The sequence below is a fragment of the Watersipora subatra genome, chromosome 3 (assembly GCF_963576615.1).
Source record: "Watersipora subatra chromosome 3, tzWatSuba1.1, whole genome shotgun sequence".
NCBI lineage: Eukaryota > Metazoa > Bryozoa > Gymnolaemata > Cheilostomatida > Watersiporidae > Watersipora > Watersipora subatra.
Genome location: NC_088710.1, coordinates 49,094,377 through 49,110,992, shown reverse-complemented (window position 1 = coordinate 49,110,992; position 16,616 = coordinate 49,094,377). Strand labels below are relative to the sequence as shown.

At 36.2% G+C, this 16,616-nt stretch overlaps 1 protein-coding gene across 1 annotated transcript; it reads left to right on the top strand.

The window, feature by feature from the left end:
- Nucleotides 1-1,721: 1,721 nt before the first annotated feature.
- On the top strand, nucleotides 1,722-16,297 carry LOC137391169 (somatomedin-B and thrombospondin type-1 domain-containing protein-like). Its single transcript, XM_068077546.1, has 4 exons — nucleotides 1,722-2,105; nucleotides 5,908-6,114; nucleotides 14,953-15,079; nucleotides 15,373-16,297. Exons 1-4 carry the CDS (start codon nucleotides 1,823-1,825, stop codon nucleotides 15,656-15,658), a joined length of 903 nt encoding a protein of 300 aa, XP_067933647.1. The 5' UTR covers nucleotides 1,722-1,822; the 3' UTR covers nucleotides 15,659-16,297.
- Nucleotides 16,298-16,616: the final 319 nt, after the last annotated feature.

Below are 16,616 nucleotides of genomic sequence, written 5' to 3'. Positions count from 1 at the left end.
TAGTAGTGATATTCTTATAAGTAGGTATTTTCTACCTTCGTAAGCCAAAGTCTCTATCGTAACTTCCCGTAGTCACGACGTTTGTTTTATAACTTAGTTTCAAGCAGGACTACGACGTTTATTATAGATTAGGAGTTGTCTTTTCTCGCTCATGATCTGTCAGGCTATTGAAGCCATATGTACAATATATGTATTAACGGCATTACATTGTTGATTGATATTTATGAAGGGTACAGAGATGCTAAACAGCTGTTCCAGACGACCAGATGCATGCGTATTGACCAATATAATTCTTAAGAGCAAGCCACTTCGTGACCAATTAATCTCTATTCAAAATTGTTGAACATATCTGAGCTGCTTTTACACTCCAATCCTGTTTTTTTTTGAGAAAAAAGTTTCCTTTTTATGCATTAAAGGCCTAATGGAAAGTTTTTGTAGTTATTAATCTAACTCGTATTCATTTCTTGCCGGTGCATTTAAAGATGCGTCATGAGAGCTATGAAGATGCTACTTGTGTTATCAGTCTTCATCTGCCGGCTTGAATCAAGTAATTTTTAGAGCAATATTTTAATCCTTGTACGAAATACAGCATGGCCTCATGGCCTTATGACCTCATGACCTTATGTACTGATGCACTGATGTGCTGATGTACTGATGTACTGATGTACTGATGTACTGATGTACTGATGTACTGATGTACTGATGTACTGATGTACTGATGTACTGATGTACTGATGTACTGATGTACTGATGTACTGATGTACTGATGCAATGTGAGTTGAAATCAGTATGCATAACTTTTTATTGGCATTTATTATTATTATTATTGTTATGATTATTATTATTATTATTAGTAATCTTCGACAAAATTATGTTCTTTGTTACATTCCAAAATAAAAATGAGAAAACAGATATCAGGAATTATTGAATGAGTTGAATAAAAGTGTTTTAATTGTTGGTAATATAATGCGGATGAGTTGGGATAGTGAATTGTAGGTTGTAATAACAGAAAGTTCATACACTGAAATATATGATGGTAGGTGTAGTATGTTGGTGTCACGGAATATATATTTTGTAATATATTTTTGTTGTATTTTGCAAGATGAAAGCGTGCACTGTAAACCAACGGATAAAAAATAGAAAGTGTTTTCCCATGACTTTTCGCACTACTAATCGATCCTTTTACTGTAATTCAGTTTTGAAGTAATTTACTGTTAATAAATATAACTGACTAAAATGTCATGTTAAAAGGAAGCGGGAAAGAATACTCCACAAAAGCTAAAATTTCCTGCACTCTTGGAAGGGTCTGTGGAAAATTTCTAACAATAATAGAAAATTATTTGTGAGAATTTGTTCATCAAATGGGCTTGCCTTACCGTCCTTGCCTACAGCAGGGCCATACCTGTGGTTTAAATTGCTGTTGAGATTTTCATCCCAAATATTTTTTATAAGCATCTATAAATAATTACTTTTTTGTTTCAATTATTTATATATGATAATTTGCTGCACCTTAATTACCTTATTGTTTGCTCGCCTGCTGCCCTAACAAAGCTTATACACAAGGCCAGCTGCGGGCGATTCAATGAAGTAACAATCATGAGAGAGTAATATTTGAACCAATGACACGAAGGTTGGCTAGATATGATTGGTACTGGACATAGTTAAGCCCCGCCCATGTCTTTACAAACTGGACACAATAGGTATGGGCAGATCTGTGTAGGAAGTCTAAGGATCTGGTGTGTACAGAGAAATAGGGCCGGTCTCATTCTGCATACCGAGTGCATTACAGCTTCACATAAATTTTCTGGAGCCGATAAGAAACATGGGGTACAATAAATGTAAGCTATTGGCAAGCCTTCTTATCATCACCTCTTATGTAGCGGTATGCACGGCGGAGTCTGCGCTGCTAAACCAGATCTGGTGGACAAAGGAGACCAAGCAACTACAGCGAGGATGCGCGGGAATGTGCTGTAGCGGCAAGAACAGCACCTGCTTCGGCACAGGTCCAAAAATAGAAGGCGGCTCAAGCTTCGGACGGTGTTTTTGTGACGCAAGTTGTCTGGAAATGAATGACTGTTGTGAGGATTATACAGTAGAATGTCAAGGTTTGTAGTTAATTTTCGTCGTACCTCTAAAGTTAACAACTGAGTAGATTTAGGTCACAATATCGCTACACGCGAGTAAGGCAGCTATTAGATGTTCAGATTACATGCCTTATTCTGGTCATTTAGTTATGTTACTGCATTGTTATGTTACGTGGTGGAGTGCTTGAAACATAGCACTCGTCTCATCAGGTGGTCCGCTTCACAAAGTGTAACATAAGCTAGCCAGTACATTTTTATGTTTTGAGACATAATTGACCTGTACTGAAGCAATATTTGCCCTGTTCCTGAGAAAGAACATGAATATCTTTAGAAGAGATCTCCAAATGATAGAGCAGAGGTCATTATTCGTAGATTAGGCGGTGTTGAAAGCACCTGTTTGCGTCTGCCGGTGTGAAAACTCGCTCAAATACCTATTGCCAACTTTACAGAAAGTTGTACTGCGTATGCTGCTGGGTCAGTCATTGAACGCTTACCAAATCCCTTTCAATCTTAAATATTTGTATAGACATGATCTCGCGTGATTCGCTGTTGAGCCACCTAATTTTTAAAATAATCTTAGAAGTTCGGGATAAAATAGTTTCTAGATGAACCTTGGGTGGTCTAAAAACTGTCAGCGATGTAAAATGTTCGTTTAAAGAATGGGTATCACAAGTAGTCTTCAGTATAAAACTGCTGAAATAAGTTTTTTGGTTTGTGGAGACGGCTACCGGATGACCTTGCTGCTTTGCATGTATGTTTGGACACTCATCATTAAAACAGTATTCAATAAAATAATTTAGTTCCATAACTGGCTGCTCCCTTGACTGTAAAATATGAGGAACTACTTTTATGGACAAACTTTACCGTTATCCGTGCAGCAAATAAAACTCCCACTTCTCCATATTTAAGTGCGTGTACAAACGCATGCATGTATAAGAAGAAGATAAGACCCACCAGAGAGTTGTCCCACTCTTCAAGCTGCGCAACAAAATTTCCATCCTGGAATTGTGCTGCTAAAAGACAGGTACTGCGGAGACCTCTAGAACTTTAGCTAGATTTGAGTAGATTAGCTAGATAATGGGAGCGTACAATGTAATTAGACATGATCTTTTGGTCTTAGGTCATTGATCACTTGATAACGTCTCCTGCGATGTCTCCAATCAATGCTACTCGTTAGAGCACTTGAGAGTTCAGATACAATCTCGAGATGCTCGCCTCTTCATGATCAATCACCATAGCATCTGCCTACCACTATTTCTATGCTGCCGCGCATTGTCTCTACTCTTCCTGGCATAACCATCTTTCATCTCATTCTATTCCTAGCGTGAGCTTATCGCAAATTTATACATTTAAAATGTAGTCCAAAGTGCTTGCTTTCATCATAGAATAACCAAATATATCAATAATCTACTCCTCATTGCTGTGCCTTATAAGAGTAAATCTAATTTTCTGACAGAGGTAGAGCATTGTTGTCATTGCGAGATATAAAGAATGTTATTTGTTGAATAGTAGAATGGTCACATTTTAAGGGCAAGCCCACTTGTCAGTGATGGCGTTGTGTACTCATTGTGTTATTGTGTGTGTTGCTATGCTGGCAGACATGTGAGGTCACCTGATCTTAACGACTGCCTTCAAAGTGGCTTTGAGACACTTAATGAAGCGTTAAAAAGGCTTTTTTCATGTTACAGATTGAGCATGTCAAACAAACGCGATGTGCTTAATGTTACGCTCTTTGGTTAAAATTGTTTGAACACGTGCTTTTCTTCTGTACTACAAAATGAGTTTCCTAAACACAATATTATTGCAAAATTACATGACATTATTCAAATGTCAAGTTTTTTCATATCTCTCTTGTCGTAACAAGGCCTTATTTCTGTAATTATTGCGTATATTTCTCTATAGCTAAAATGTACTCTACGCCTGATTTGACAGACAACTGTTGGCAGGTGTCCAACAATACTGGCTGTAAAACTAGCCAGAGATGGGTTGAGTTTTACACAAAGAGTTTGCTAGCTATTCGTAGCCTGTGTAGCTTCAGAGACGCAAACAGCGTGAGTAATAAATAGCTCATTTCAGACAACAAACATAACTGAGTCTTTGATAAAAACTAGGTTTGTAATCACCTTTTAACTGACAGGTTTATCTACTGGTAGTCTTGAACATGGTAATTTAATTATACAGCGACCTAGAAGCTCACAAATGTTAGAATTTTAATTTGATCGGTCTATTATTACTGAAACCAACAGCAACGATTTAAATAGGTGTTAACAACAAACAAAATATCTTCCTGATATCACTTTGAATTGATTAATTAACATGTCATATTTATAGTTGTCCTCCTACAAAGAATCTATGATTATAATATACTTAGAGACACTGTCAGTCTGTCCCAGTGTTTGAACATCTACTTTCAAATTTTCTTTCTAAATTTTTTCTTCATCACAGTAACTCATGGGTAAGGACTATGGGACACAGTAGTTTCCCATAGTCCTTACTATGGAACACTACTGTGTCTCATAGTAAGGACTGTGGGACACTACTGTGTCTCATAGTAAGGACTGTAGACACGGTCCTTAGTATGGGTGCAGTGGTCCTCCATACTTATTAGCAGCGATAGGAAGTTTACCTGCTGTATGCATGGTTACCCGCTGTATGTAAGTTTACTTGCTGTATGCATGGTTACCCGCTGTATGTAAGTTTACTTGCTGTATGCATGGTTACCCGCTGTATGTAAGACTACCTGCTGTATGTTACAAATGGGATGAGGTGTGCTGAAAAGTGTAGCAGGTAACTCAATGATTCAATTCAAGACTTAACAGCGATCTCAGTCAGAGTTGACCTGAACATCTTACCAAATTTACACCTAGCTCCTGTTTCTCATATAAACAATGCTCTTGATATCTGTCAAGCAGGATGGTTTAGTGTATAGAAGACCACAAGCCATAACAGGAATAATAAAAAGGAATTTTATGGGATAGAGAACAGACACTTGCTGCTTAGTGTCAGCATCATTGACAGTTGGTTATAAAACCTAAACTCTGCAGGCTGGTGGCATAAACCTGTAAAACATAATTTTATCTCTTTGTTTCCAACTTAATTATTTCAACACTTGCAACATTATTTCATCATTTTTTTATCTATAATTTTTCTAAAAAATTTGTTCAAAATGTTGAAAAACTATGCTTGTAGCCTGACCAAAAAAAGCATAATCTTGCGTAGTGATAATTTTTGATTTTGTGTGTTAAAAGCAATGGTAGTGGCGATTGCATAGTCTTTGTTGCCATGCACACAAGCGTCTATGCAGAGAAATCTTATAGAGATCCTTTACTAGCTCTCGATTATCTATATACACAGATCATGACATCATGATAACAAAGACATTACCCAGCTTATGTGTCGTTAAGCTTTTGAAAAGCTGGAAAAGCAACTCCTTATTTATTCCCTATTTGCCTACATGGTGTCTGACCCTCTGAAATAAATCAATAACTCTTGTTTAGTTTGACTTATGTTGAGAATATTTTGCGTAGCAAAAATTGTTGCCCGCAGATTTAATCCACTTTATGTCAACTCGGCTTTGTGTCAAAGTTTTTTCCTTTGCTTTTAGTGCTATGCTGTTCGCTATTCGTATATGTAAAGATTATGTCTTCATTATAGTGTCTTTCTCGCTGCATTGCTTGTAGCAAACAATGAAACAGAAGCATCTAGCTGCAGTACACTGATACTAGTTAAAACATAATATCATTGCTTGCTACAGTTCTTGGCATGCATATTGTTCAGCAGTCCCTCGAGTGCCTGTTATCATGGATACCGATCTGACTTACAGCTGTCGATTGTGTGGTTGGTGAGTGGGAAGACTATGGATCGTGTAGCAAACCTTGTGGACTAGGAACAAAAACCCGACAGCGTCAAGTGATACAGGAGCCCCGCAATGGTGGTAAAAAGTGCCCTGTTCTCAAAGAAAACACCGTTTGCAAAGGTGAAAAGTGCAAAAGCCAAAGACACCTGGGAGCGAGAGGGAGGGTTGATTTTGGTAAGTAAAACAACAGCCAAAAGTAATGTTATTACACTTTTAACCTTTCCAAGCTTTATCTAATCTGCTTTTATCAGTTATACGGCTCACTATGTTTTCATAATGCGGATGATGCGCAAGTTACCCGCAAGATAGCTACTGCAAAAATCCGCGAGTTTTGTTACCCGCAAAAAATCGAATGTTTTATGCATGCGAATGATGCAAAATGACACTTGTGAATGATGTGAAATAAAATGCCATGCCAGCCATTCCATTTTAAACATTTCACACATTTTCAATAATCTCCTTTTGTCAAAATTCTTATTTCGATTTGAAAAGACGAGTACTCCGCTATGACTTCTGGTGCAAAAATTATTATCTTTTTAACAAAGCGCCCACGTTAATCCGCATCATGCGAATATCCGTTGAGACATTTATTGCACGCTATCTCAACGTGCACACAATTCCAACTCTGCACAATAGAAAAATGATAGTGATTGACACAAATGTCAATTTGGCAGTAATGCCATCAATCAATCTGTTATGGCCGTAGAATACAAGAAATATGCAGAGCCTACATGTAAGTGTTCAGTTAAGGTTTTAATGGAGATTTTCATCATACAGTTTCTGGCAGGTTCATGACTGCACTCACCAGCACTGTAATGAAACTGCCAACGGCTATTAAACGATTTCATAACTTTTAGCCTTAGCTCTACCTATTTGCTACTTCTTACAAAGATTAGCAAAAATACCCAATCATTAATCAAGGGCTCAACAAATTTTAGCATAAATACTACGATAACGCCGGGTCGCATCTAAAAAAGATTTGAAGTTTCAAAAACCTATGACTTCAATAGCTGAAGTTCTTAGTCGATTATGTATCAACTAGATGATATACTTTATGACATGGGTACACAACTCCTAAGCTGAAGTATCATGTAATTGCTTCATTCAAAGCCCTACTAATGTGATAGCCTCACATTAGAATAGTTGCCCTCAAGATTTGCCATGTTAATAATATTTAATGTATTAAAATGTAACTGTTACATGTTCTAATGTTTTTGAATTATTACAATAAGTCGACGTGTTCAGCCAAATGTTTATATACTACCTTGTATACAATGTATATTGTATATACATGTACAATACAATATACAATACAATATATGACATGGTTTTAGAGAAAATCCTTGTCTCGTTTTTACAGTTCTGTAGCAAAATGTAAAAAATCTGTTTTAAATTAAATATACAAAATAAAAATAATAAACAGGTACCTAAATACTATAATTTAAACTATAAGCATTAGAATAATTTATGCTGTATACTCGTATTTTTATTATTGAACTTCAATAGCGCCGAGCTTCTTCCAATCATGTATTTACAAAGTAAAATAACAATAATAATCTTTTTTTATTGTTTATTATTTTAGTTTTTAAATATAGTAGGTTTTTATATTCACTTTGCTTACATACTTCTGCATACTGCCGTTGTTCTAATACTAGATGTAATTATTTAAAATATTTATCATTGAATTAAGGCTTTATAATAAATTAACACAAGACAACGTGTTATAAGAAATATATACTTTAACGTATGACAGTTTTAACATACGAAATGATTATTGTAACTGATTGAGACTATATTGAGATAAGAATTTGCTGTCATAACTAGCTCAAGGCCAAGAGATTTCATGAAAACAGCTCATGATTGTGTTGAGAAGTGAAGAACAGTTGCCATAGCCTAGATTATTAGCACGTGCAACTGACAGAAAAGTCACAACATAGACACTATGGCTAAGAAACTAGGATAGATAGCAGCACCTGCCCTACTTGTCTAGTCAGTGATCGACTGACTGTAAGTTCATGCACAGGTGGAATAAGCAATTCTAACTAGGATACACATGGCTCCCTTTCTGGAAGACTGCGCTTGTTTCTGTCCGCTTTTCTAATTGAATTTCTTTGCCATCGAATTGGTTGGAGTTTTGATTGGACCTTAAATTTATTTTACAGGATATTGCCAACAAAAGCAAATCAAGAATGTGAAAAAAATATGAAAACAATATTTCAAGAAACAAATAAATAAAGGAAAATAATAACTTCTTTGTTTTATGATTCTTGTTTGGCATGAGTTGAAAAACATTTGTTTAGAACAAAATTATTGCCAATGAAGTAATCCATAACTATAAATGCACTCTTTCGGAGTAAAATGATATTCCTTTTGCATTGAAAAAACTAAAACAACATTAGTTGTAGCTTTTGTTGAAATAACATCGGTATGATCCATGGCATCCTTTTTCTGTCAGAAATCATGAAAGAAACGCTCGCTTCTTGCTCACAAATATTTTAGGTTGTAAGAGAGTTCATAACTCTATTGGAATTTGAACGAGATATCAAAGTCGTGCATTATCCAGTTAGAACGACACGCCTTGATAACGTATTTCACCAGTTTCTTAATTATTAAAGACAATGGAAGGCTCATTGTAACTTGTGTAAATATGTCAAGAGAGGTTTAGAGACACCGAGATATTGACACAGGCGCTGGGCTGACCAGTCGCATTATACAAGTCAACTTCTGCACTGATAATCTTTCTAAATACTTGGAAATGACTAGCATAGAAAAACGTGTCACTATGAATATAGAAACAGTCCGTTCGTGTGCTGCATGCCATTTTCAGCCACACCGTGATTAAATTTCTTTTTGAATTTATTCGACTCTATGCGGGTTTTACTCAAAAGTTATACTTTAAATTGCAAATTGCTATGACTATTAAGTCAAGCTTTTAACTAAAGAAACTAGTAATTAAGTGCGGGAATACCTTCAGTTACGAGCTTATATGTCAATTCACTCATATCTCAAATCCATTTTCCTTATGTAAAATAACTAAATACAAAGTAATCCATTCTCATCCTCTGAAAAAAAACACCTAAAACAAGATATTATTATGATGAAACTTGTTTTTAATTGTTCCAATTAATTTTGCTTACTGTGAACATACTTGAAAATTTTGAGTTAATTTTGAGTTAATTTTACACTTAACTAATTCTAATTTTGTTTTCGTTTTTCTTTCATCTTCTTCCCGCTTCGAGCATTTTACCTCGCTTTTAAACTTGCTTTCACTTTCCCTTTTAGCTGGCCTATTTAAATCCTTTTTGATTTGATGAGAAAGACCAAGTCATGCTGTTTCAGTAAATAGCCTTTTGCATACTCGGCTACCTAGCAGCCGCACCGGGAACCGCCTCATTTGCTCGTGTCTCAAATTTGTCTCGCATCTCAAAGCAAAATTTTGCTCGGAAATTTCCTCATATCTTGAATTTCTCGTATGTCCGGACACTCGTATTTCAAGGTATTACTCTATATAGTTTTAGTAACCCTTCTTGTAGATGAGAATCACATTTGTAAGTCTAAATTGTTGCATGTCAGCTGCTGTCGAGAGTATCAGAAGAATGCGATGTTCGCAGAAGACAATCTGTTTGTATAAACCTGAATAGCTGTGTGAGCAAATACTATATGTGAACACATAGGCTATCCGTTAAAGAGGCCGACCCTATCTTGTGTACAGTGTCATATGACTACGGCAAACTCCAAAGAGTATAGCCTCCTTGAACGCTGCAGTTGAGACACAATTGACCACCGTTGCAATCGCCCAGATTTGAGAATTGTCGGCTTCTGTAAGCCGCGTCGTAGTAGCTACTGACATGCTTTGACCCCTGTGAAGTTGACAATAGAAAACTGTCAAGACTATCGCTATGTTTCCTTGACGCGGTTAATCCGCGAGTTTACTTCATCCACTAAAACAGCAGAAGCCAAAAAGGTCAAGCTAGTTTTTTAACTAGCAAAATTTTCGTGCATGCGAAAGATGAAAACGGCACTTGCAAATGATGCACAAAAACGCTGCGCAAGTTATTCCATTTTAAACATTTTTTACACATCAGTTGTTCCCATTTCGACAGCATGCTGCTAAGTAAGACAGAAATTCACCGCTGTGAGATCTGGAGTAGAATCCCATAGTTTTTCTAACAAAGCCCATGTGTTAATCCACAACACACGAATGCCCATGGAAACACTTATCTCACGGTAGCTCAACGAGTGTACAACTCCAAATTTGTATTATCCGCACAATAGAAACAAATTGAAGAGTTGTTTCTTTCGAGTGACACTTCGGGCTGCACTGTAGCTTGGAACCAGACGCATTCGGGAGAGACTATCTATCAAACCTAATATAATACTTATAAGAACAGATTAGACTTTAATGTTTGACACGAGAAGAAAGATTAAGCAGCATGGCAAACATTGTCTTTGGGACGCCTTAAATGTGACACGGATGTAGCAGCCATCAAGCTTCCTGCATCAACTTCTACAGATTTTTCAAGCCTCCTACTTAAACCATAACTGTCACGAACAACTTTTATCGTATTTACTGGGTAAATCAGACACGCTAATTCCGATTTTGTACTTAAAATAAAGATTAGTCCACTAACCTTCAAAGTCATTTAGGCTTTTTTAAAGCGTTTCAATATCCGTTTCGAAAACAACACAATTGGCATTACAAGCTCCGCCCATAAATATGTGACGAAACCTAGCTTTTTCAGGAAAGGAAGTTAGGAATGTTTAGTCCAATTTAGAATAATAGAGATGGGTGTCTTAAAGCCCATTATTATCTAAATCCAGCCTGTAAAATAGTTTCAGTTTTTTATGAAAGGTATATAAACTATTTAAAATTGCTCGTAGCTTGTTACAGGACGTTTAAATAGGCTGAACGCCGAGAAAAATGAGCTCAAAAAGCGCGGTTTCATCACAAGCTAGCGTTATTATAGCGCTTTTTTAAATATGCAATGCTAAATAGCTTATCTACCTTTCAGAAAAGACTGATATTATTTTTAAGGTTGAATTTAGATATTAATGGATTTTAAAACACCCATCTTTATTATTCTAAATCGGTCTAAACATCCCTACGTAACTTCTGTTCCTAAAAAGCTAGGTTCCGTCACGTATTTATGGGCGGAGCTTGTTATGCCGATCGTGTTGTTTTCGAGACCGATACTAAAACGCTGTAAAAAATCCTTCATTTCTCGGAAAGTTAGTGGACTAATCTTTATTTGGAGTACAAAATCGGAATCAGCGTGTCTGATTTACCTAGTACATACGATAAAAGTTGTTCGTGACAGTTATGGTTTAACAGGCAGGAGTGAATCTTTGTGCAGACATCACTGTTTAGCTGGCGCATTTGTTTAAATGTTATCGAGCTTGCCGAGGTAGCAAACTGACTGGTAGTGTCTTACCTCGAGCTACAGAGCCTTGGTGTGTTAGTAATCCTATTTATTACGTGTTTACAATCTCTTGTAATGCCGCACAAGCTGCAGATATGCTGTGAGTACCTGGAAAAACTGAACTTACCCGAGTAAACACCATTGAAAGCTGCAGCCTGCAAGATTAATGCAAACTTCTATTTGTTAGTGGAATATGTAATTTGTTAAAACATGTATTTCGCTAATGCATGTTAACAAATGGATGAATGAATGCATCAATGTTATGAGTTACACGGCCTTTAGAAGCCAGCAGGTAAAAACTCTGCTCTCTGGAACACAGCTTTTTAGATAACTGATAATTGCTTCACACCCTTGTCTAGTGTCAGCCTCTATACTGCGAAGCTTAAATGTTTGTGTTATCGTAATTTTAGTCTCAATTGCATGTAAGTAACTTACTTTCACAGTAAGTACATATATCTATAGTGAGCTAATTTATTTAACTTACATGTAAACTGTTTAGTAGAATAGAACAACATTTTTCTGTAATTGTCTAAAAACACACAGGGAGACAGAACCAGTGTTATGAGATATACTGGATGGTGCACTTTTTTTGACTAATGTGTTTCAATTGATCTAGAAAGAAACCATATTGCCACTTTTTTGGAAGTTTTTCAAACTGAAATTTGAACCGGCTTTAGCTGTGTTTTTTTTAAAACCTTTATTGCAGTTCATTCTCATTGTGTACTGATGATGAGGGAAAAGGTATTTTTATATTTACTATTAACCACATCTACTGCTCTTATTAAATATGGAAAGTTAATAAATGAAAGAAAGTTTTAATATTAAACATAGAGATTAAACAAACACTTGACCTATTACTCTGACCTGGTAGTTTTCTTATGTAGACATAGGAATAAGCTATTCCTTCTACAAGTCAGCGAAGGTCATCCAAAGGCAAACAAATAGAAACTTATTAAAAAGTTAAAGGTTGACTTGCAACAAAATTTACATTACAGTTATTTGGTATCAAAAGATTCACCATGTCTTACTCTGGTGTGTTGTAGGTGCAAAATATGTAGAAGTGTGATTACAGGCTTTTAAAAGCTCAAAAACGAAAAGCTGCCGTAGTTCGGAATCAGTTTATTTCTCTGACGTTGTCATTACATTTGGTTATTGTATTGCCACGGGATGTTCTCACGTGAATTTAAAAGCCAATAAAAGGCTCAATAAAAAACATTTTGTAGCACTAGTTTATGACAAACACTTCGGGTTTTACCGAAGACCCCGTACGAAATATAGATGCTCGCTACTTTACAGTTTTGTTTCGACTTGGTCTAATCGTCTAGTCATAATCTGATCATGTGACCTAATACTTTGCAAATAATTTCTGCAGCACTTTTCGATTATCACAGGTGACCGACAGGCTTGGCTGGATTATCAATCAATGATATGTACTCCTTCGAGCTAAGGTTAAAAAAATTAAACAAATTTTTACTTAAGTTATTGTTACTTAGTTTTTAGTAAGTTATAAGATATCAGTGCTGAAAGTGACAGCATTACGATGACGATAAAACAGATGCGTAAGAACAATAGACATAGTTTTATTGAATGCGTGAAGTATATTTGAAAAAATATTTCAACAAATGAGGTTGTGTGAAAGTGTAAACAGAAGCCATCTTGTACAACTACGTCCCATTTGAGCTGTTTTGGAAAGAGATTCTAATCTACGGCGGTCTCGGGATGGCGGCGATTAACTGTTCTTTTTTGAGCTTTTAAGAGCTTGTAATCACATTTCCACATATTTTGCACCTAGAACACAGCAGAGTAAGACATAGTGGAGCTTTTGATACAAAATAACTGTAATGTGAATTTTGTTGCAAGTCAACCTTTAATTAATAATACAATAATTTCTTAGCCACTGCATCATGCCAGCTGTGTGCTGACATGATGTAACAGGTGTTTTTGCAGCTACTTGTAACATCGAGTGGTAATAAAGAGCTTATTAATAGGTTACTGTACCACACGCACTTGCTGATATAAACATTGTGTCGCCACAGCTTAAAGGGCAGCGAGCTGGTCATCGTGCCATAGAGCTATTTGGCTTGTAAGAGCATTCATGTTGTGACATGATTATGTCATTGGATAGTCAGTGCTTTATATAACGTCATTGAATAACTGAATAATGCTCTTTGGAAAGGGCAGGAACCAGCAGTCACGCACCCTCTAATTGCTTGCCCAGCATTACATATGTCATTAAAGGCGTATAATTCGTATTATCCTTTATGTATAATCCGCACTAAATTAGCTCAACACCGAGGTTCATGGCATTACAAGCCTCACAACTATACAAACAATCGTGATTGCAGGAGTGACACTTGTATTGATAGAAGTTAAGAGAATGGATAATTGAGTGTTACGGTTACACCCGCTGTTATGAGTGATCATTCTTTTCTGTTTGCGCCAGTTTCAACTTTATAAAATACCAGAAGTCTTTGTTTATTACATAAAAAATTGTTGTCTGGTTTTAAAATTCACTATTTAACCGGTTTAGTCTTTACTGTAACCTTGTTCGTCTGTCTGCCCAAGCCATCCTCTGAACGTTAGAAAAAAGGTTTACCACACATAGGAATTGAACCCTGATATTTATATTCCTGTTAAAATTTACTGTTTAATCAGTCAACAGTTAATCATTCTAATCTTGATCAAGATTTGTTGATTTTAATCTTGAAACATCCTGGCAGTCAGATCACCTCAAACACAACAAACGATTGCAAATTATAGAAAAATACTTTCTGATAAAATTTACAAAAAAATTGGTGCGAGTTCATCGTTAATAGTTGAAATACGCCGCACGTCTTTATGTATTAAAATATGATTTGTTGTATACTTAAGTTTAGAATGGAGAGTTTACCATTATTATTATTAATTTATAGCATTCTATAATAAATAGCTCTTAGGATTTAAACCAGTCTGTAGCAAATAATATACTTGTCATATGAAAGTTTTTAAAAAAGTTTAAAATTGATCTCTTTATGTTGACAGCAGTTTTTAGATTCTAACTTTTGTGAAACCCTTGGATTTGGTTAAATGTGCAATAGTACTTGTTACCGAATTTCTGATTGGATAGATGTGCAGTAGTACTTGTTGCGGAGAGTCTGTTGATTAACTGTGCAGTAGTACATGTTGCGGAGAGTCTGTTGATTAACTGTGCAGTAGTGCATGTTGCGGAGAGTCCGGTTTGTTAGATAACTTTCCTTTTTCTACAATGTTTCTAAGAGAGCAGATATGGTCTAGTGGTCTGGAGTGCCTGGCTTGTAATTTGGGAACAGCGTGTTCAGGTTCAATCCCTGGAAAAAGTAATAGTAAGAAAAAGTAACAGGAATGGTGTTCAACCTTAAATTGCATCTCTGCAGTTTAGCATGTATCAGGTGATTGAAGTTCTTTTGCCTCTGGGCTCAGGCATGGTACATCGAAGATCACAGAGACTTTGTTGGTGCAACAATGCACTCAAAATGTGCACACCTTTTGGCTGCAGTAAGCAAAGGAAACATCATTCTTGATCCGTGAGTGCTCACTCACCAATCTTCTAATTATCTTTGTACCCACTTTGTAGAAACTGCCAAAATCATGCCGGCTTCATTTGCACAGTTCCGAGACTATACCAACTACAATGCCCACTTAGATATCAGAAAGAACCTGTATAACAGGTACTACTTGCCAAGGAGCATCAAGCGTAAGGGGTAAGTAAGAAACCTTACTAGGGTCAAACAACACCCGCACCTGGTGTCCGACACTGCAATGGACGTTGTTTGTGAGCTGATACTCTAAACTGTATTGCCTGTAAACGTTTGAGTTGTTATGACGTATTTTAACTACTCGTATAAAGTTACATCTTTATACGAGTTGCTATTAACGAGACACAGGAAATGCGAAACTATATTGAGTTTCGCATTTCCTGTGTCTCATTACAAATTTCTACTAGACACAATTGCGATCTCATTCTTAATAAAAGTATTTGGTTTATTTTTCACAGATACTGCGCGACGTACAGGATCACGTCGACTCGAGTGGCGTGTTTAGGCAGCTCAGTCTACTGGTCGCAGGTGCTTCGCAAGCAGCAAGAAATATGCGTAGAATGTCAACCGAAAGCGATGGGTGAGGGTTTCAGAACGACGTGTCCTGGTCACGGCAGCACTGAAAGCGATACATTCTGGACAGCGGTTAATTCTCATGGCTGCCATGGCTGGTGGAGGAGAATGGGTGAACTAAAAGAGTGTTCCTGTACTGACAAGAAAGAGCTTGGATTCATCTTTATCTGAAGAATGTTTTAATATGGCTTCACGAGTTATGTATTTTTCTATGTTATCATCAAAATACTCTTTCCATCTCTGCTCTATAATATATGTTTGCGTATAGATAACGCGGAGATTTTACAAGCTCTATGAAATAGTAAGTTCTCAGCTTGGTTCTACTCAGTTTCACCTGATCTTTCACCATTTTGACAATTTAACACTAACCGTCGTAATCTCAGGTGTGCAAAGTATGTCATACTTAATTGTTTTGAAACTGTACAGGATAAGACTATTTAAATCGATCAGGAGATATTTAAGTCGATCATGAGAGTATTTAAGTCGATCAGGAGCTATTTAAGTCGATCAAGACTTTACGCTTAAACTCACAACTTACAAAATGGTACATAGAATAGACTAGCTAAATTTATAGAGGATAGTCTAAACATATAGTCCGAGAACATAGGCGTAGGTAGTTAGCTTTTTGGAGTTTCTAATAATTCTGGTTTAAAGTATTGCATATGACTACATTTTACTCATTATTTTAGTCTTATGTATTAAGCACTGCTTTTCGTCTTATTATAGAAGTTTTGTTTATTTTTGCAACACTTGTGCATATATATAAGCCTACATGTATGTATATATAATAAAAGCAGTAAATGTGGTAAATATAGAGAAACTTTTCTCTCATCATCAGCATATAATAAAAATGCACTGCAATGAAAACTAGAAGAAAACACAGCCAACGTCAGTCAAATTTTGTTTGAAAAACTTAAAAATAAGTGGAAATATGATTTCTTTGTGGATCACGCAGAAACAGAGCACCATGCCGTATATCTTACTGGGTTCGTCCACCACTGCATGTGTTCTTGACCATGACAGAAAGTAAGTGGTTTTATTCTATTGAGCAGGTTATGTGTAAGTTAAATAAATTGGCTCACTATAAATGTGTGTACTTACTGTGCAAATATATTACTTACATGAGACT

Bases quoted from the DNA above. Each gene is read 5' to 3' on its own strand.
- LOC137391169 (XM_068077546.1), top strand. From the start codon at position 1,823: ATGGGGTACAATAAATGTAAGCTATTGGCAAGCCTTCTTATCATCACC. The intron at 2,106-5,907 runs GTTTGTAGTTAA...TCTGACTTACAG, and splicing joins TTATACAGTAGAATGTCAAG to CTGTCGATTGTGTGGTTGGT. The intron at 15,080-15,372 runs GTAAGTAAGAAA...TATTTTTCACAG, and splicing joins AGGAGCATCAAGCGTAAGGG to ATACTGCGCGACGTACAGGA.